Genomic DNA, 22,499 nt, shown 5'->3' with positions numbered 1-22,499 from the left:
TCTAATTTGTTTTCTTTTTTTTTTCTTGGTAAACCCCCCAATCTTGATCAGCTGCGGTCACAGATATTCTGCTGTGGAACTAAGTCTGATCGTCAGACGGTAAATTGTTTGTAACGTTGTAAATGCAACAGTTAAAGTTTATTCTGCTCTAATTCATTCCTCCAGGCTTGACAATGAAATTTTCTCCTGCTGAAGAGATCACGTCTTTGACCTGACTGTTAGACCTTTAACTGTACTCAGTATTTTATGACAGCAACCCCATGTAATGTCAATACTCTGCTGGTACACTAGTAATTAGAGTGCAGTTGGACAAGGCAAGATTTCCTCAGCCAATGAAGCACTAAATTTGCCATCCCAGTCAGAATGGATAGAAAGCCCCAGAGTGAAGTGATGGTGTATACTTTTCCTCTCTGATGTAACAGCCTAATTGGGAATGTGGTTGAAATCTTCCTGCGTGTCTCCACCCTTTGGCCTTAAAAAATGTAAGCTTTATGTGAGAAGCCAACTGACTTTTCTCTCCTTTCCCTCCTTTCTCCTCCTTTTTCTGTCTCCAGGAGTGAGCCCTGGGCTGGATGGGACCCACCATGCCCCCCAGTAAGAAGGCCCAGAGCCCCAGTAGTGGAGCCAGTGCCTCGCAGGGTATGAGCCCACTGTACAGACAGGGAGACGCCGCCACAGCAGCATCGGAGGCCGAGGCCGCTGACCTCTCCCTGTCCCTGTCCGCCTCCTTCTCCAAGGCCGAGGATGAAGAGCTCACCAGTCTCTCCTGGCTCCACGAGAGCACTGACCTCCTAAACAGCTTCAGCCACTCGGGGCTGCGTAGCGTCTCCCCCCTGCAGGACCCTGATGGTCAGCACCCCCGCTCGCCTTCTTCCTCGTCTCCCTCCCCGGACGACCCCTTGCTCGGGGATGCACACTCAGCGTACGACTTGGCGGCAGGGGCAAACAGAAAACCACCGTACTCATTTAGCTGTCTGATCTTCATGGCCATCGAGGATGCGCCTAACAAGCGGCTGCCTGTGAAGGATATCTACGGCTGGATCCTGGAGCACTTCCCTTACTTTGCAAGCGCCCCCACAGGATGGAAGAACTCAGTGCGCCATAATCTGTCGCTTAACAAGTGCTTCAAGAAGGTGGATAAAGACCGGAGCCAGGTAAAGACCTGAACAATTACTCAGACAAATGCTGAATGATGTTGTTTTTCTCCTGCTATGAGCTGGGTATCTATCTACAGTTTGATTCGCTAAAGAATTCACATGTGGCCAGCAAGAAAAAGTTAATTCTTTTGCAGTTAATTTATCATTGTTGTAACTTATTTCATGACCTAGAACTGCACTTGCTCATTAAGAGTCTAATATGACTGCTTGTGGTTTTACAACATTTCACCTAGCTTCCTTAGAAGACTTTTTAAAAAATGGTCATACTCCTGAATTTATTTATTGTAGTTTCATCTAGAAACAACAGGCATTTTCACCATGAGACCTAATGGGGATTTCTTTGGCTTTAGCCTCAAGTGGACACTTGAGGAACTGCAGTTATTTGCACATCCATATTGGCTTCTGTTTTCAATGGTTTTCACAGTTTGCTGCTTGAATTGCCCATCCAGTGCTGTTAGTGGGGTCTGTCACTTTCAGATTTGGTCTGCTGTAGTCGATAAATGTTAATTTAGTTCTTCAGCCAAAATGAAGTTACTGACATTTTTCGGCAAAACATGCTTTATGATGTTCATACCTTCAGCCAGAGAAAAAAATGTCATGTGTTTAATCTGTTCCACTTTTTAAAAGACAGTTAGTTTTCATTGAGAAATACCAGCAGGATGGAAAGTTGTAAACATCTCATAAATCTTACTGTCAATTTCAGTCTCTGTACATGGTTGCAACACTGACTAATAGATACAAATATTGACAGCAACTTTTTAATCATAGTTAAGTTTTTTCTTCAAATATGTCTTTTCAATTTTCAATCTGAATAATTTTTGCAACATTTAGAGCAAAACAGCAACTTGTTTTTACAGTATTACACAAGCTATGTTCAAGTGAAGTAGTAGAGACGAAATAGCTTTTCTTTCTTCAAGTCTTTATATGAGTTATAAGGCTATTATGTCATGCATTATGAGTTCAGTAGCTAAAATGTGAACATTAGCCTTTAATGTTTGCTAATGTCAAGTTAGCAGTAAAATCGGCAACCATCCAGAATGCTAGTTAGATATAGTGCTAACTTTGAGGTCAATTTTTTTTTTGATAATAATTATGTCTCTTTAATCCAACCTATAAAACTATTTTTTCATACAGTATGTACTCATCGGACAAAGTGGAGAATACTTCAGGTTTCCCATGTGAGGTTAGCTGGTAATTTTAGCTAACGTTAAATCAGAAGCCAAATGCGGGAAAATATTTTAACTTCAAAAATTTGATTTGTTCCTGTATTTAACATTAGCATAGTGAGCAGTCAAACAGGGGACTGTCCTGTAGTATTTGCTAACCCTTACAGACTAACTTTGATTTTTGAGAGTCAGGGTTAAGGAAGTTAATTTATGTTAGTAATAAGTTATACAGTTTATGAGCCACAGACACGTTATTTCTTTAAAATTGACTTTCAAATAATATTCAAAAGTAAAATCATACAAAGGGTGAACTCATTCGTATGACCATTAACTTTAATTTCCCCCCTGACAATCCTCCCTCAAACACTGACTCTGGAATCGTCCCAGCCCCCATTTCATTCATTCCGTTGCAGGTATTTTGAAATCATGCCTCATAAATACTTTCCTGGATACCCATATTCTGAAATAACTGTGCAGCTACACTGTAAATACTAAGTCCATTATCTGCTCTATCATGTGTCGTTATAACTTATTTCACAGCCAGGCAGTTATCAGCCGTTTGCAGGCATATCCAACTTGAAGTCAAACATATTCTGTATTTTGTCTACAGCTGTACCAGATTCGGCCTTATCAATAGTTGATGATCTCTGCTTTCATAGTTCTCTTTCACTCAGACGCTCTGTGCTCCCCCTGTGGGAAGAGCGTTTCGCTTTTGATTTAAGTCTTGATACACTCCTTTATACTGGCTTTCCTATCCAGATTTCACTCCATTAAAGACTGCGGGTAAAGGGGGAATGAATCCCTCACTCAATTAGTGCTAAATTAATACTGGAGGATTTAATAACACAGATGCCAGCAGACTTTAGATTTCATCTCGCCCCAGGGTGTTGGGGGTGGGGGACAAACAGCGAGGATCAATGCTAGCTTTGCGTGTTTAGCTGCTTGAGATTATACTGGAGGATATGGGAGCTCTTTATGCTTTCCTTGACCAGCGTGTGAACCTGAACGCTCGCTTTTGAGTTAGCCCGCTCTGTGTGTGTGTGTGTGTGTTTTTGTGTGTGTGTGTGTGTGTGTGTGTGTGTGTGTGTGTGTGTGTGTGTGTGTATGTGTGTGTGTATGTGTGTGTGTGTGTGTGTGTGTGTGTTTGTGTGTGTGTGTGTGTGTGTGTGTGTGTGTGTGTGTGTGTATGTTGGCATGTGTATGTGTTTGTGTGTGTGTTAAGGAACAAAATGGATGAAGGATGAAGAGGACATGTTTTGTGTGTGTGCACACACCCTCACGCTATGCTGTCATCTGGCCCTTGACTACAACGGCGCAGAGTTTCTCTTGTATACATATCTCCATAGTAACTAGGTTGCAGTTGACATAAAAGTATGCTGTTGCTGTAGCAACGGGAAAACTGATTTGGCTTTACTGACTTAGGCGTGTGTGTGTGTGTGTGTGTGTGTGTGTGTGTGTGTGTGTGTGTGTGTGTGTGTGTGTGTGTGTGTGTGTGTGTGTGTGTGTGTGTGTGTGTGTGTGTGTGTGTGTGAAATTATGTGTATGTGTGTGTGGGCGTCAGATGGGCACTGAGGTGCTGAGTGGGGGAGAATGAGTGCACGTCCTCATCTTGTGTTATATGCACATACTGTCAGTCCATATGTGTGTGTGTATGTGTGTGTGTGTGTGTGTGTGTGTGTGTACGTGTACGTGTGTGAGTGTGTATGTGTGTATGTGTCTGAGTGTGTGTGTGTGTGTGTGTGTGTGTGTGTGTGTGTGTGTGTGTGTGTGTAGCAGCCTGTGTAGAGGTGATTTTGGCAAGGACAGCCTGTCTTGTCTTCCTGTCGCTGCACACCGTTTAAGACAGCGCACTAATTAACCCTTCAAACCTATTCCCCTCTGCAGCACACACGCACGCACCTCCAAACACACGTGGCTTGTCTAACACACCAGCAAACAAATGCACACACACACACACACACACACACACACACACACATACACACATGCTCAAGCATTCATGAATGCATTAAAGGACCCACACACACACACACGCACACACACAAGCGAGCGCAGTGTCGGTGTAGAAATGAGGGCACATCTCTGCAGACTCCTACTCTACCTGCCAAGTGCCGAGCTTTATCTGAAGCTGCAATTACACAATCTCTGTAATTTTAGTCAGACTCTGCCATTCAGAGCCTTTCACTGAGAATATCTGCATGTGAATTCCTTTTTTTCTCCCTGCTTAGCCTTTTTTCTTCACCTGTTTATGTCTTTTTGAATCGAGCTCGCAATTACAGGGTCTGAGATATTTCCCTCTTTATGTTGCATTATGTTTTACTCATTGCTCGCTGTGGAGGAGAAGAAAGGGATTTGTTAAAGAGGAGGTCAAGCTATCGCTGTGAGGGAGAGATGGAGAGAGGTAGACGCGCTCACACACACTGAGGGAAAGAGCAAGGAAGCGGGGAGACATGGCTTACTGAGAACGCACCAAATCATATTTCCATCAATTTACAGAGGTGGAGATTAATATGACAGTGGCCTATTTGTTCCAGTGACTGTATTTCTGGGTCATATCCAGGCAGATGATAAGATGGGGGCTAGTATAGAATAAGCTTTCTGCTCCGTCTGTGTGTGTGTGCGTGTGAGTGTGCAACTTGTGAGAGACAGTGTGAGAGAGCGAGTCCCACGGTTGCCATGGCATTGTTTACAAACAGGATTCCTTACTGTGCTGAATGACATGCCTTAATGACAAGTGTTGTTGCCCTCAGACTTGTGGATCAGTGCTGGAGATCAGTGTTGTAACAGCACAACACACACGCACACACTGGAACACACACGCACAGGGATGTGTTTCTCAAAGCCTCTTATGAAATCACAGCAGAGACAACAGGCAGTTTTGTCATCTCAGACTCTCTATGAAATCTCTCCATGCTGCACTTAAGTGTGTCACCTCCACCTTAACCTTAACCTGTTCAGATGAGAGCGGCCTTGATTCTTCCTTTTTCTCTGAGCATCTAGAGTGAGCTGAGATTTATCTCCTTAAGGTGCTTTCGTTGTTCATTTATCAGCAGGTGGCTACAACCGACCTGTCAGGAAACTTTGAAAAACTGAACCGGATTTTCTCACAGAACTAAAACACATTATTAATATACTTTTAGCTTTAATTCCCTTTGGGTACTGTATTGATTTTAAGTGATAAAATGTAGTTACAACCAACCTTTCACCTAACACAAAAGCTGGGGTCCAACATTTTATAGTGCTCAGCACATTCCACAATTCTTACAATATGGCTGCCAGATAAGAGAAAAATATGCAGTTTGAAAATTGCGAAAATAACGTGAAATGTGACAAATAGACAGAAATTCTGGGCTATAGCTAATATGCACTCTGTAATATTTGTGCTTCTGATGTTCAACAACTGTGTTTGCAACATGTTTTTCCCAAAACAAAATTAAAAGCAGTTTTTTTCACCACCTGACATCTTTCAATCTAAAAGTGGCTGCTAGCTATCTGCATCATAAAGGTGTGAAAATATGTGCATTACACCCAGGCCTCTACCTGACAGGTAATATGTAAGCTAAGTGAGAAAGCATTTCTTTTTTTACACAAACAATCATTCTCATTTGTTGTGATGAATTCAGATGTTTGTGTTGTATCTTCTGCAAGTGCAGCTACAATGAGATTGGGATTAATTGTGCAGCGCTGGAATTTTATTAGGTTGCTGTTTCTTTAAAGCTCCAGTAAGGAACTTTCAGTTTATGTTGATTTTGGCGCCCCATATGGACAAAAAGGGAACCTTTTCTCTCTTTGTTGATTTTGTTTTGTACATGCGCCACACACTAGGCGACTTTTAAATCTTAACCCTTTTTAGAGAGTACACACATAAGGACAGTTCAGACCGATTTTTAACATTACAATCCTCTGAACACACACACACCATTATTTCACCTGATAAACAAACATTGAGGATGATCAGCTGGCTGTCCGTGCTTGTGTTGTTTTGTAGGGACAAACAAAACGCAGAAAAGAAAAAGTGAGTAACTCCACAAGCTTGTCTTCTTTTTTAATATTCCACTTGGCTCAGGGAACATTTGTGTAGACGTTTGCTGCCATGTTTGTGAGCTGTCAAAGTATGCAGCATCCGGTTGGTAATGCTTCCCAGTCTGCTTTTCTCTTTGGTTTTTGCAGGCAGTCTGAGGCAGGCCGACCTTGAATCATAAATATGAAAAATGTCAATACGAGGTCGGGGGGCTCAGCCAATCTCAGACCCTGCTCTATTTTAAAACAGAAATCTCTGCTATGAAAATCGTTTAAAAAAGACTGTTTCATTAGCGTGCTGAATGAACTCCCTGCCAGTGGTTTTAGACATAATGAACAACCATATAGCAAGAACTCCTTACTGTAGCTTTAAAGTGAATACAAATAAAGTAGACCTTTCAACTAAGACAAAAGCTTTGACTCTGAAAGGAAATACAATAAACAGTGAACGACAGAACTTCATGATTCCTGTAGTTTTATTTTTCTATTTACCAAAAACAAAACAGTCTTACCAAAGAAAATGTATTATTGATACAAAGGTAAAAAAACTGAAAATAGCTTTGGTTGGTTTGGTTAGAATAGGTAAAATCAGGTTGAATTTAACATTGCTCAATCAGAGCTATTTTTAATCAACATCTTATAATAATATATAAAATAGATGCAAAGTATAGAATTGAAGATCATTTTATGTGTAGAATAATTTAAGTGTATAATCGCATCTCATTAGGTAGCATTTGAGCACCATTCAGCTCATTGTTTTTAACTACATTTTTAGATATAAGATTAGATGTTCTTCTTTAAAGAAAATGATGATATAATAATACCGTACACCACAAGTCCAGCATTGAACAGCAGAGAGAGAATGTAAGCATGTGGCAGGAAACATAATGAAGTTTCTAAGACACAGATACTTTTAGTGGCTGGAAAGATGCACAGCTACAAAATGCAGATGATGTATCCAGTGTTTGGATCAAACGTCAAACTCCGGTCTCAAACGATGAAGCCAATGCGGAAGTGCTAAAAACTGCAATACATCGAGAATCCGCTTGAGGCTGGCTGCAGAAACACCGGAAACTACATAGATATGAATGGGAAAAAGAGGATCTTTGCAGCATTAATAAACATGTTTACAGCCTGGTTCAAAAAACGGCTTGGCCCTATGAAGCTAATCTCTCTAATGGCACACACTGTACGGGGAGTGAATTTTTTTCTAACGTGACGGTTCAGAAGATTTTTGGATTACGAGTTTTGCCCAAATAAGGACATGACTGACGTGACTCCCGGTCGGGAACACACAGCCATTGGCTAAGAGGCTCACACTACGTCACACTCTGCCTGGTTGAGTTCCGCATTACCAATATGGCTGCCGCCGTCGATTTGCTTCAAAACAGCTCTCAGGAACAGATGGGTGACGTCACGGATACTACGTCCATATTTTATACAGTCTATGGTTTGGATGTGTAAACAGTTATTGTATGCCATCATGTCATCCATATGAAAGTAATAGGATGATAAAAGGTGATAATGAAGAGTCAGTCATTGTGAGTCATGAGTATGAGGACAAGCCTTGTTGTCACATACTATTTGTTCAGTGCAGCCTCAGGGAAGCAGTTTAAACATCTGTAAGATTGGATCTCGGTTGTATCCTTGGAGAACTTTCACTGATTTAAAAATGATGCCCCCTTGACAAGGAGGAGGACCAAGCCCCCCTGATGACTGCACTGAAATTAATTGTTCAGTGACAGCACATCATAGGTGGGCTGGAGGTTCAGCTCTCACAGGGCTGCCCACATTGGACCGGGCCCAGCTTTTGCTGCTCATGGAGACAGTGTGATCATGCAGTTTTATAGCATGTTGCACTAAGGGATGAAGGTGCAGAAAGTAAGATTAGTTTATTTTTTGTACTCTGAAGTGGATGGGTACTTACATACCAGAAGGGTTGAGTATGTGGGGACTCTGTTTGTGAATAATCTGCAAGGTTTTTAAAAGTCTCCCTTCTGTTCATCTTTGAGAAACACAGACTTATATCACTGAGTGGATTTTAAAACTCTAAACAAAAGAATGCTTTGTTAAAATAACAACACATAGAAGAGATCCACAAACCAGGACAAACTTTGACCTAAATCAGAACCACATATGAAGCTGGTTTTAGACTTCCACAAATTACCATGCTCTGTTTTTTATGTGTATTCACAAAAATAGCCTGTAGTCCAACCGACATGTAGCTTTTACACCCAACAGGGCCTCTTTGTCCCGTTGTCTCTTTGTTGTGGAATGGCCTTCAACAAGAACAAAATGGCCTGTATCAAGCAACTTCATCAGAAGAAATATGCCCCTCTTCCTCCTCTTTCCCCTCGTTCTGCCTCGTTTCTCTTCACAAGCTCTGTGTTCCTCTCCCTGTTTGAACATTTGCATCCTCTGCTTCATTTTTTCAAAACAGACCTCTTATTGTTTTTCTTCATCTGTGCTGAATATCTTAATCAGTGTTCAGGCGTGAATGTGCTCCATGCTGTATTTCTCCTACACTTGACTACGCTGTTAATCTGATATCTGTATATGTACAGTAAGTGATGATGGATCTGTGTATCACAGTTGTGTTTAATCAGGCTTAAACACACTCAGGGTTAATGCTTGGACTATGACTGTGGATGTCCATCAGTAGAAATGTTTGCTTGCCTAATGCTTTAAATGTGTGGCATAGGTTAAGTCATATTGCACATGAAATGCACTGGACAACAAAGCCTCTTACAGCTGATGGCTCACATGTTTCTCTGCACAGTGTCGGCTCTTTGCTCTCTGTGCATCATACATCTTTTTAATCTCATTTCATAACTGAGTTGAAACAAAATCTACTTTCCCGTCTCGTAAAAGCCACTGTGAACTGTTTAAATGGGACTCTTCAGTAAGGACAAACAGTGCTCATCAATATAAAGCAGTTTACTGAAGGATTTCAATGTTTTTTTTTTTCTTTTGTCCTCTTCAATTGAATTCAAACACCTAAAATAAAACAAATTTGCTGCATAGTTGCACTTCCTTCTTGAGTGGAGATCTTACTAAAGATGAAACTGTGTCAGTTAAATGTAGTAATACATTTACATTTAGATTTCTGGAAAAGGCAAGGTTATTTCCCAACACTGGGCGCTGTGGTTTTAAGCAAAAGTTGTCCATGCAGGAGAAAAAAAGGTTTCTTTTCTAAGACTACTTTCAACTGTTGATGCTGTTGTCAGTATTTACAGCACTGAAGAACAAAATTACATTGGTAAACTTAGTTGATACCTAAAAAGTGCCACACAATGAGTCTCAATTATGTGTTTTTAATAGCTTTTGACACCATGGAATATGATATATGAGGCTTTTTGTACACAGACAACATATCTTTGTAACAGAGGAAGCACAATACAGATTATTTTTAACCAACACTGATAACCAATAATAATAATAATAATCATAATAATAATAATAATAATAATCCACTCTTAATTTCCTATACCGATAAGAACCGAACTGAAGCACTCCTCTGTGGTAAAATGATGTCCCTGACGTTGTTGTTGATCAGAATGTGAATGTGTGTTATCATAACACAGGGCATGTATTAGGGGAAGGATCAAGCGGCAACCTCCGGTCTCAAAATATGAAGCCCATGCGGAAGTGTTATAAACTGCAGTTCATCAAGAATCCACTTGAGGCTAGCTGCAGAAACACCGGAAACCAGATAGAGATCATCTCTGGTTACCCCTCTGCAATTTTCAAATCACCATCCTGGCACTTACTGCTTTGTTTGGGCCAATGCTAGCTGTGGTGACTGCTGCTTTAATAATGTGATGACAACTTTTCAGGTGATTTAAAATATTTGTTATGTTGAAACTGAAGGATCTTCTTCCTCCTCTCAGAATACTTTCAGGTGTTTTTTAAGTTGTACTTGTGTCATCTTCCTCTGAAACAGTGATAAACATCCACACAGGTGATGCCATTTATACGCTTCATTAGCTTGTTGTTGCTGTGCTTGGTTTTCTTCTTGTATGTACTGGCAGATTGCATGAGTAAGCTAGCTATGAAGTAAATCAAAACAACTTTCATCAGTTGTTTATGTTTATGTGTGGTCAGTAATGATAATTATTGGTTTTAATTTACCAGCTGTAATGTTTCTTCAATCGACCCTCATTATACATCACGCATTCCTGAACTAACTGTTGTTCTTTTGATAATTTCATGGGATATGTTGAACATTTGTTTGTTTCATGAAGAGAGTTAGACTAGAATACCATTAGTATCGCTCTCTTTGTATAACTGCCATTGGGCTGTTAGCCTAGCTAAGCTTCACGATCAGAGACACAGAGAAACAGCCACCACAGATAAAATGGCAAGGTCTTTCATTATATTGATTTAAGTGCTTGCTTGTTTAAAACATTGTGTGAAATACAGCATGATAATACACTCCTATTCATCTACAAAGTAGAAATAATTTGTTGCCATTTGGCTAGAAAAGCTTGTTTATCCCTGTTAACCAACCAAGCTAACCAACTTCTGGCTTTAGCTCGAATTTAGCTGACAAATATGAGAATTGTATCACTCCTTTCACCTCATTCTTAGCAGGAAAACAAATAAAAACTTTTATCAAACATACTAAAACACATACAAGTATATTAGAAGTGATGGTAAATAAACAGACATGAGTAATGGTGAAAACTGTTAAACTCTCAGGTATTAAAGTAGCTGTGTTTCAGTGGATTTAGTTGTATAAAAGAGAGTGAACTTTCCTCGTGATTGTTAGGCCACTTTCTGTGTTATTTTGTGTGTGTGTGTGTGTGTGTGTGTGTGTGTGTGTGTGTGTGTGTGTGTGTGTGTGTGTGTGTGTGTGTGTGTGTGTGTGTGTGTGTGTGTGTGTGTGTGTGTGTGTGTGTGTGTGTGTGTGTGTGTGTAAAGATGATAGAGCAGATAGGAATGCAGTAGCAGTAGTATAGTGTTACTAGCGGGGTCAGAGGCAGCACGACTTTTTAATATCTCCCATTTCCAAGGGAGACCAGCCCCCACAGCTTATATAACACAGGAAACAGATGTTGGCAACACACAATCATCACTCTCTCTCTCTGTCTCTCTCTCCCTCTCTCGCTTACCCACACACACATTCACACACACTCTCTCTCTCCTGCCTTTGTCTTCTCTCTCTTCCCCTTTTGTCTTTTTCTCACACCCTGACGTGTCTCAGGCAAGTTATGGTCTGCATGTTTTCTCCATCATGAAAGTACCTGTGCTGTGCTCAGTGCTCTGTAGTTTTATAACAGAGAGGCGTATAAAAGCTGCTGCTTCCCTAATCAAAACTTCCACAAACTGCTGTACTGACACAGATACATATAATTAAATCTGTTTCTTCTGAGTGTAATGTTGCTTAAAGTTGCAACTTAAAATCTAAGGCAGCGCCTCGTCAGTTTCATCTCCTGCTTGATGAGATGTGTTCTAAGGGAAGGGTTAACCTTTTAGAGTTGTGGATTATTTGTTGTGTAATCCTGCAAACACTACAGTATTAGTGTGAATATTTGCAAGTGCATTAATGCAAAAAAAACCACATCATCCACAGAAAAAAGGGCTCATTTCAGAGGAGTGAGAGCAGGCAGGATCAAAGGATGGAGAGAGGAGATCATTTAAATGGAGATCACAAACACAGTTTCAGGTAAATGTCAGAAACACAGTCCTGTGTCTATCAGCTGTGTAGAGGAGTGCTATGTTTAAAATGTATGTCACACTATAAGAAAGTTCAACCTCTCTGGAAACTTAAAGCCAATCTCTGACCTCTAATACGTTTTGTGATAATCGATTTTGAGACACGCTGAGTTTGATTTTTCTCAACGTGTTCGAATTCGTCAGAAAATGAAAAGTCCATTTCACCTCCTCTGGCTTCCAAACTCAGATGATGCCTGTTGCCAAGGCGACCGCTATAACCCAGGTGACAGACCCTTCCTGTGAGCTGCGCCCTGTGATTGGCCTATCGACCTGGGGGGGTCTGGAGATTGAGCATTTTGATTGGCTGGCTGGTTGGCAGAGGCAGGAGCCCGGCAGACAGAGATTCTGTAGGGAGCATTGATTTAATCGGCTGGCAAGCGGGCAGACAGACACGCACACGCACACACACACACACACACACACACACACACACACACACACACACACACACACACACACACACACACATACACATACGGCTGGCGGGCTAGAGGTGCAAGGGGAAATTTGGCCCAGTGGGGGTCACCTCTGTGGGAGCGAGCGTATGTGTGTGTAATATCATGCTCTCCAGGAGAGGCGTTGCTGGCAGTAATAGAAGCACTCCCAGGAGCAGACCATGCTGGGTAATATCACACTCCCCAGGGAACTCGCGATACACAAACTCAGCCCCATACACACACACTCACTCAGAGCAAAACATGGCACATATGGCCTGTGTTCAACACGACTTCCATACTAATGCAAAGATCCAGTCAAGGGAGACTCAAATCAACAGCGCACACACATCAGCTTCTTACATTCTTACAAGGTCAGTCTGTAGTGATGGCAGCAGAGCTTCTGACAGATACACTGGACATGCTGGGATCAGGAGACACACAAGAGGCTCTGCAGGGTCTTCATTTATTAGAAAAGACAGTTTGCATTGTGGAGCTGTATATCAAAGAAGTTCTAAAGCAAATCCGACATGAACATGAGGGTTACTTTGAAAATGAGTTTGAAGCTTGCAGCAGGATGTGCATTGTGCAGCATCAGATGTTCATGCTTAAGTTTTAAAGTTTGAGATGTGTCCTACTTTTCCAGTTACACAAAGTAAAGTACTTGGTAATAACTTTTTTGTGGATTTCACGTTGAAGTTTTGTTGATACATGTGTAATCTCAGGTACAAGCTGCTTAAGACAGAAGCACAATTGTGGTATAGGGAGAGTCATCTGTCGGTCAGGTCTTTTTTCTAACCCTGTTCTCAAACTTCACACCAATTCTTCTATTTTCTTTTCAGCATAAAAATAGTTGACTGTAAACAAGCTGCTTACATATATACACACTGTTTGAAGCTGCTGCTCTCTTATGAGGTGTCACAGTCAAACTACATCTGAAAGGGTGCTATAGGTTATTTTTATTGCCGAGTTGTGCAAACATCCCATTTCATCCAATGTCTTTATATTTGATTTAGATATCAGAAGTATATAGAATGTGACTTAAAGCATGTGTTGATTGCTTCAGGAGGTATAACGATTGGTGATGCTCCTTGTCGCAGTAGTAGCTGGTTCCAGTCCTGACCTCGATCCTTAGTTTTACGTCATCCCCCACTTTCTACTCCCTACATTTTCTGTCTCTCTTCAGCTGCCCTAACCCTGTCCAATAGAGGCAGATATGCCCCAAAAGTACCTTTAAAAAAAAATGTAATAATTTTTTGGTTGTTATAAACTCTTTTTAAATAGAGTTCCCAAAATGTTCCCATAAACACATGGACAGCAGTAAAATAAAATAAAAACAAGAGCAAGAAAACACAACACAAGTGATGTGTGGCATGCCAGGGGGGGGTCCAGAGTTTCTGACTTGGGAGGCTCAACTGAGGCACTGACTTATGCAGGGATGGCATAGATTATAAGTCATGCAAACACAAATGCATGGCATTTCTATGTCCACTAACTGTAAAATGTTACGTTCTTTGTGTGTAGCTTTCTCACTTTAAAAAGTATCACAACTGCAAAGATAGAAATCTTCTTAGCCAAATTATTTAAGGACTTGAAAAGATGTTTGTTCAAAGTCACAATTTTGTAAGTTTAGATGTTGCCAGTAAATTGACTTTATACTGCTTGTTTTTTTTTCAACAGTTTAACAAAAGAAAATGTGTGTCGTTCATTTAATAAACACTAGTGGAAGCCCAAAGTCCCACTTCTGCAAGACATATAGCCAAATATCGTTTAGGATTTTTGGTGTGGCACCTGGGGTAGCTCATCAGATTTCAAAGGGGGCCCCATGCCAGCCTTGTCCATCCCTCTGGACACGCCTTTGGAGGTGTGCAAGCACAGCTAGACTCAACACAACAACTGTTCGAGATACAAATGAAAGAGTCAGAGATTAAGATGAAACAGATTATTTTAGTTTAATTTCCTCTTTCTGGTTGTTTTATTGTAAATGTGCCTCGACAGATTCACCTTTTGTCCTGTTTTGTAAAACATGGAGAACAACATACAGACATAGGAACTGTGATTTGAAGCCATTATGCATGATTTATTATTTGTTGATTTATTACACTTTAAATCATTATTGCGGTATTGAACAATGTTATCACATCACATACTTTTCTTTAGCCTGCTCAATAAATTTAAAGTAGTTTAATAAAATCTTAAATTCACTCTGAATTCTCCGTGGTATGTGCAGGTGTGTTAAAACAGGAGTGTGATGTGTTTCTTTTGTTAAGTGCCAGCTTAAATTCTTGTGGCTGCATTTTGGATTAGCAGGAGATGTCTTTGATTTCTGGATGAGGACTGTATGAAACTGTTCCAGTAGTTAAGATTAGATAAAGCATGAATTACCTTCTCAAAATACACATGTTAAACAATGCAGCATAAATTCTTGAATCTGGTTGGCAAAGCTTTCTTTGAACATATTTCATCAGACGTGATCACTGAAGAGCAGACCTTAAATGTATGTCTTGCACTGAACATAGCCTTGTGCAATTAAAATTATTTGTCCTTTTTTTCTTGAATAAATGTTTGTTTCTTAATTTATAAATATAACTTTTTACACTTCAGATAACTCTTTGTTTGCTAAATTTCTGAAAAGTTTCAAAGTAGTTTCAAAGAGTATGATGGTGGATGATCAAGGACAGTACATTCTCTCCTCTACTGTAATGCTGTAAGTTTTCAACACTGTCAACTTCAGCATTGACTTTTGGTATTGCTCAATAAAGATGCTGTTTATAATTTTGATGAACTTTTGACTTATCAGTGGATGTAGTAAGGTGTGTATCTGTCTTCCACTTCAGTACAAAATGCCTCTCAGGTTTTAGAATTTGTCTCCAATTAATGCTTACATGCTCTGGCATATCTGACATTTCCCTCTTAATAGATTCCATGTGGTATTTGCAGAAATCCAAAGCCCACAGTCATGACATCTCCCCTCCCTGTACCTGTACCACATCACACAGCACTACAAAGTGAGCGTGGCTCCAGACAGGACAGATTTTTATTTTACATTTATTTTTTTCCTCTTCTTGTTCTCAGCCACAGCTGTACACAAACCCCAGAATTGCCACCTTCAGATGACGAGGAAGATGAAAGCAGGGAGAAGGCTGTGTGAGATAAAGACAGGGACTGTATTTTCATGGCAAGTTTCCTCCTACCGCTATAATCTATAGGCTGGTTTCACTCAGATTGGGAGCCGACAGCTTCATTAAGTGAAGGGGAGGGGGCTGCTTTGATCTAAAAATACACACTATCATCGCCTCTGGAGTGGAAGAAGTTAAGGAGTCTCCCTGTGTCTTAATCAGTAAAAAGCCTCCAGAATTTTCTTCCAAGGCGAGGCAGAGGATTGGAAAGTCTTGGACTTGTTAGCAATGAGGCTGTATTCATTCTTGTTCCTGCGGGTGTTTTCTTCTTCTGGGAATATTAAAATCACTGCTGTGTGCACAGGTGGTTTGGTAAATATGAGTCTGGCACAAGGTCTGAACTTTGAGCTCACATGAGTTTACTGCTGTGCTCGGTTTGTGATGTGCTTTTAGGAGCCTAATAACAACTCCACTGACTGCCTTCTTTGTCTTGTCTTGTGTTTCTTTCAGAGCATAGGTAAAGGCTCTCTCTGGTCCATAGATCCAGAGTATAGGCACAACCTGATCCAGGCACTGAAGAAGACGCCGTACCATCCCTATTCGCCCGGCCTGGCCACCCCCTCCACCTCCCCACCTACCCTGCCTCAGACATTTCACCACAGGTGAGACGGATCAGCTGATTGAATTTTCATTTAAATGTCTTTTGAAGTTATTTACCAAACCTTGAATCAATTTATGTGTCCTCACTGTTCAAGTCCATGTCATCAAAGAAGAACCATTACCATTATTACCTATAATACAATGAGCAGGCTGCTGTTTCAATCCACACTATCCACTGTATGCACCTCAACTGACTGTGAGGGACCTTTGGGGCATTCAGAAAACACACAGCGCTGTACATCGTGTGTAAATGTGCACTGTGCTTCTCTTAACATGTGATTCACTCATGGATTGTGATCACTGCAGGTGTCTAAACTGTTAGCTAGCAGTAACTTCAATAACAGTCTAAATATCTTCAGCATCTCACTTTCTTTCTGTGTGGATCCTGTCCAGACGTCTGTTAAACTTTGAGGTCGTCCCCATCTTTTCCCAGTTGGTTCTTTTACGTATCGAACATGTTGCACTGCCCTCAGGGAGCAACACCTTAATGCTGGTCTGTGAATGCTCTTTCACTGCTGTTTGAGGAAACTGCGTGCATGTTTTGTTTATTCATACATGTATTGGGACACTGGAGCGCCCATCAAGTCACCAGAGCTGTTATTGCTTCTTTGGTTGTGTTGAACTGGTACGTCTGGTCACCTTTTGTAAGCTAACAGCAAAAGACAGAGTTAACAAAGTTTTGTTGTTGCTACGTCAAAGTAAATTATCATAGGTAGCTACAAATCAGTTCATTATCTCACTACTCTGCATCCTGCAGAAAGCTCATCATTTATTTGCATGCTATGGCAAGAAAACTATATTTACAACAGTGGGTGAAAGTACTCAAAGGAAATGCAGTCATCATCCTAGAAAAACACTACAGGTTTCGTCCAATGGGGTCACCAGAATAAGCACCACATGGAAACTCCTCACAGTACCTTTAAACACCAAGCAAGATCCCTTCATCAGTGTCCTCTCAGATAAAAAACAAACTGGTATGCTGTTGCTCAAAGATTTCTGTCCTGTGGTTATTTTTCAAGAGTGGTGCACTTGTGTTTGCTTGCTTGCTTATTTTGGTCCACAGTTAAATATCAGAGAAATGGGTTTGCTCTTGAAGCAATTTAATGCTTAAAAAGAAAACAGTGCTGTTTACTTGTGGAGTCGAAGAAAAAAATGGAAGTTCCCAGAATAAATGCAGAGAAACGCTTTTATACTGTATTTAGGCAATCGCTGAATTTAAGTGGATCTTCGAGAACTAAATCAATTCACATCAAGTTAGGACTTTGTGAAAGTAAATGTGATCAAATTGAGAAATCTGTGCTGTTATCCACTCAGACAGACCACTGTAAGTGAATTATCTTTGGGTTGTGGACTGTTTTCAGACAAAAGAAGCTGATTGAAGACTTCACCCTGAGCTCAGAGGAAGCCTTTGCCTCTCTTGCCTCTCTTTTCTGATGTTTCATAGACTAAAGGATTAATAAAAAGAGATTATTAATACATAAAATGATAAAAAGAATCAGAAGTTGCAGCCCTGAGGCGCATACAACATAAAACATACACTCCTCCACCTCTCCTACTCTCTCTCTCCCTCCATCTGTCTCTCTCTCCACCCACCTGGCCCCCGGCGTTCTACTGCTGACCCGCCCCATCCTTTCCTTGAATCTTTTTTGCACGCTGTTTTCACTCCCATCCCTCCTCCTATCTCCTTCCTCCCTCAGGCACATCGCAGGTAAAAGCGCCGGTTTTCACTCCCGAGTCTTTCCTCCCGTCCATCCCCCAGCTCTGCCTCTCCTCCGGCTCCTCACACTCCTCCGTTCCACTCCCCTCTCGCTCTCTCTCTTGTCTCCTCTTTTAATGTCCCACACACCCTCCTGCTCATCCTCAGGCATACATTACAACTACTGCCCCCCCTCCCCACTCACTCCTTGTACTCTGTCTTCTTTATTTATCCCTGCTGTGATTTATCCTCTCTTTTCACTCTCTCTTCAACGCTTTATCATTCAATTAAATCCTCCTTTGTCTACATTCACTTCATTCTCCGACCCCTCGCGGCACCCCCCCCACACACACACACACACACACACACACACACACACACACACACACACACACACACACACACACACACACACACACACACCTCCACAGTATCCACCTGTGTTGTTTCTCCTCTCCTGACCTCTCCTCCACCCTCCATACTCTCCCTCTGCTAACTTCTCGGTTTCCGGCTCTTTCTGCCCATCCCTGTGGAGATGTCAGCGAGAGCTACTATTAGTCGTCTTTTTTCCCTTGTTCCCTCTCTTCCTCTCTCTCTGAAGACCCTCACCACCACCTCCACCACCACCACCACCACCACCACCCTGCCCCGCTCCCCAGTTGATCCGGGCAGGTTGGCTTGCAGAGCCAGTGGACTGTGTAAGACAGAATAATTGGTTCACCATAAAATGTAAAAGTGTCATTTTGAACAATGAGGTATGGGGAAGTGGAACAAATTGGAGGCCGGATTCGGAACACGAGGAGGACGGGGAGGCGGGGTGATGTGAGGAGAAGGTTGGAGTGTGGGAGGGGGAGGAGGAGATCATTTTGCATTGTGACTCACAGGGGGGAATGGGAGCGTCCATTCCTTTACAATGCAGCACCTGGAGAGCTAGCAGGGTGTAAATTTATCTACGTACAGTATGCATTTGTGTGTGTGTGCATGTGTGCGTGTGCATGTGTGTGAGTGTGTGTGTTCTCTTACTTTCCCAGACACATGTTTTCATTAGGACTGCAACTGACATTCCTTCTCGGTAGAATATAACCAGGGATAACGATGTGCTCGGTTGGTCGACTGATTGATTTAACGTCATCACCCTTGCTAGTCGGCAACAGGACTTGTCGATTTGACTAAATATGACTAGTATTTTTATTTTAGGCCCACAATACCGGTCATATGTTGTATGATGTAGGGCCACCCGCCACTAGCCGGGGCTGTTGCTGTAAAGTTGTTAATGGTGACTACCTTTGTGCAATAATGCTCTACTACCTGGGTGTAAACAAGCACAGATGACAGATGGCGTCTCGTAGCATGGACAGGCAGTGTTTTGATCTAGAAAGTGGAGATAAAATTGAACGTAGGCTGTGTCTGGTTACTTCCACTATAGCATGGTGTAACCAGCACACATATACATTCGGACGGGAACCTGCAAGAAGGACTGAAGACTGGTGGTGTTAGCTCTTCTAACTGTAGCCACATTCATTAAACTAAACTGACATTGTTTACTAGATGGTTAGATTGAATTTAAATTCCTGTTTAAATGACTAGGAAATGAGTCCCTACAGAACATCCAAAATCAGGGAAACAAGTCTTTATGTGTTTTGGACTATAAAATTGTCAAGTATTTATTAACCAAACAAATTCCTATTGTCAAAAGTTAAATCTTTAATTTTTTTCTGACAAAACGTCTGACAGAGAAACATTAAATTACAGAAAGATTAAAAACAGAGAAAATCTGCCATAAGAAGAAACAGGAAACAGCAATGTTTGATTAAAAAAATTGACATAAGACTATCGAAGTACTTGTAAATGTATATTTTCTCTTTTAAATGTAGTACGTTTATTGACAAAATCCATCACAATCAGAGATTGAGCTGCTGAACAAGACACTTTTAGAGCAAGAAACAGCAACACTAAATCAGCCTCTTCATGGCCTTTCTGCTCATTTTTGGTCTATTCAAAAGAAAAGCTCTTACACTGCTCTCGCATATGAGAGCATCCTTGAGCATCCTTGAATCCTTGAGGAGAGCTTTCAAAAAGTCACTGCTTTCAGTCACAACTTTGTCAAATCCATAAAGGACTTCTGAATGCTACCTGTGATTGAATAATGAGCGTCTTTCAAGTCCCTGTAAGAGACTGTTTTATGTCATCCGCAGATACATGGAAACCAGCGGCTGCCTGGAAAGTATGAAATCAATCCCAGAATTTATGGTGTGCTTTAGAAATTGGCCAGCAGCGACGCAGTGCACAGGCACAGCATGTACAGTACGCACAATTTGTCGCTAATGGGCTAAAACATGAATAACACTTGCATGTTTCTGTAACCTCCTTAGCAGTTAGCTGCTGGGGCGTCATATTGTTATTCTCAAGTTTCCAAAGATATTACACACGTCGGGCTGAATTAGTAAAATGTATTTCATGAGATATTATAAAACTTGGACTGAATTCTCTATCTGTTATGATTCAGGAAACACTGTTTTTAATTTTTAGATCCCAACATAGGCAGAAGAAACTTTATTTCCTAACTTAACACCCCTTTAAAATGTTAAATTGAGGTCTACATTTTGGGTTCAATGGACAAGGGGTTAATTGTTTTGACCTTGATATATGAGCTACTGTGAAGGAACCAAAGAGAAATTAAAATTGCTCTGTTTGAGCTTGCAGATCACTGTTTATCGACATGTGCACATGGTACAAAAACTTACTTTGGATCTCCGTGAAATTAACACTAAACAGACCCCCCAGTCAGTATCCCCTAACTCTTTTCTAATTCATCTTACTGCTGAGCTTTCATCTGTAAAACACATTAAAGCTCACTCACTTGGCTCTGTCAAAGTTCAGATGACACATTGTTAAAGCTTTTTGCTTATTAAAAGAAAATGCTGATGGCGACCTCATGATACAGCTGAAAACTACTTGGAGGGAAAGCACGAAGTGGACCTTGAGTGATTTTTTTATCATTTCTTATCATTAGGAAACCCAACACTTTTAATTTGTCTAATAATACTCGGTGGTTCTTAGATTCACTTTCTAAATAGCTGAACAAAAACCTTGACTCTCAGATATATGTCTTAAAGTGTAGTGGTTTGAAGCAACTATTGGCGAATTTGTCCCTTAAAAAGTATTGAAATCCAAAAATAGCTACCTGGTGTCTTCTTCCTGAAAATTTTGTAGACTTTATTTATTTATTTATTTTATTTTTGGGGGGCATTTTTGCCTTTAATGGACAGGACAGCTGAAGAGTGACAGGACATTTGGGGAGCAGAAAGGGGGGAGGACATGCAGCAAATGGCCGAGGCCATAATCAAGCCTGTGACCTCTGCGACGAGGGTTACAGCCCCTGTACATGGGGTGCGCGCCCAAACTGCTAGGCCAACGTGCCCCAGACTTTTCTAAATTTCCAACTCTATTTCTTCTTCACTCTGCCACTCAAATTCAGTTTATCCCTTTTTTTCAGTCAGTTCTTCATACAAATGTTAACAAGCAGCAAACTGTACATTTGAATGTGATTGAGTTGGTTGGCAAATTTCACACTTAATGACAATTTATAAAAGGAACATTAGAAACCCAACCTGATTAAAAAACATGTTTATGTTTCTTATTGAACTTGGAAGAAGTTTTTTTTTCATTTGGGGAGTGTGCAGATTAATGTTTAAAAAATTGAGCAGACCCCCTGGTGGTCCCCAAAGTACACCACTGCATTAAAAGTTAAGTAGAAGGGACAACTCATTTAACATGATACTGCAGTAAGTCCTGTTAAAATTACCTGCACATTGACCATTAAGAGTCATCATTTAAAAGTTTGAGCATGTTTTGAGGCTTTCTATGATACAAAGACATGCATGTAGTGGTGGTCTTATTAAAAGTCTCCTACCAGACAAACATTGATTTGAATGCACAGACTATAATCTGAATATGTTATAAGATATGAACTGTTACCGTCATACATATCTATGAACTGAGAGGCTCCAATCAATATAACACAACATCTCTCTGAAGAGCACTCACTCTGAAGAATATTATGTTATGAAGCGTAATGACTGTGAATGGCTGCACGGCATGTCTATTATGTGGAGGTCAAGGACTGTCTCAAGCAGTTCCACACAGCTCGGAAGTGGAAGATGAACCGAGGGGATGGAGATATAGGTGGAGGGGAGAAAGTGGCAGAGGGAAGGGATGGAGAAAAAGAAGGGAGAGAGGGAGGTGAGGAGGGAAGGAGGGAGGGAGGGAGAGCCACGGTGCTTCTTTGTCCTCTACTCTTTGTCGCTCACACCTCTTGGTTTTTCATGGACCGTAATAACTCACAGCTCTACAGTCCACCCCCACCTGCAGTGTGTGCGCATATGTGTGACTGTATTTGCATGCCTTTGTGTGTGTGTGTGTGTTTGTGTGTGTGTGTGTGTGTGTGTGTGTGTGTGTGTGTGTGTGTGAGTGTGTGTGTGTGTGTGTGTGTGTGTGTGTGTGTGTGTGTGTGTGTGTGTGTGTGTGTG

The 22,499-nt window shown here is 41.1% G+C and overlaps 1 protein-coding gene across 2 annotated transcripts in view; it reads left to right on the top strand.

Moving 5' to 3' along the window:
- The window catches only part of ches1 (checkpoint suppressor 1), a 77,047-nt gene that overhangs the window by 36,129 nt on the left and 18,419 nt on the right, over positions 1-22,499 (top strand). For both annotated transcript variants that reach the window (XM_034700206.1, XM_034700205.1), the window contains exons 2-3: positions 555-1,154; positions 16,125-16,276. In XM_034700206.1, the coding sequence (XP_034556097.1) occupies positions 573-1,154; positions 16,125-16,276 (734 nt within the window). In that variant the 5' untranslated portion in view covers positions 555-572. The remainder of the gene's footprint in view (positions 1-554; positions 1,155-16,124; positions 16,277-22,499) is intronic.

This window comes from Notolabrus celidotus, chromosome 13 (assembly GCF_009762535.1).
Source record: "Notolabrus celidotus isolate fNotCel1 chromosome 13, fNotCel1.pri, whole genome shotgun sequence".
In the NCBI taxonomy this organism is placed as follows: Eukaryota; Metazoa; Chordata; class Actinopteri; order Labriformes; family Labridae; genus Notolabrus; species Notolabrus celidotus.
Note: the sequence above shows the minus strand (reverse complement) of the source record. Positions and strands in the feature narration are given on the sequence as shown.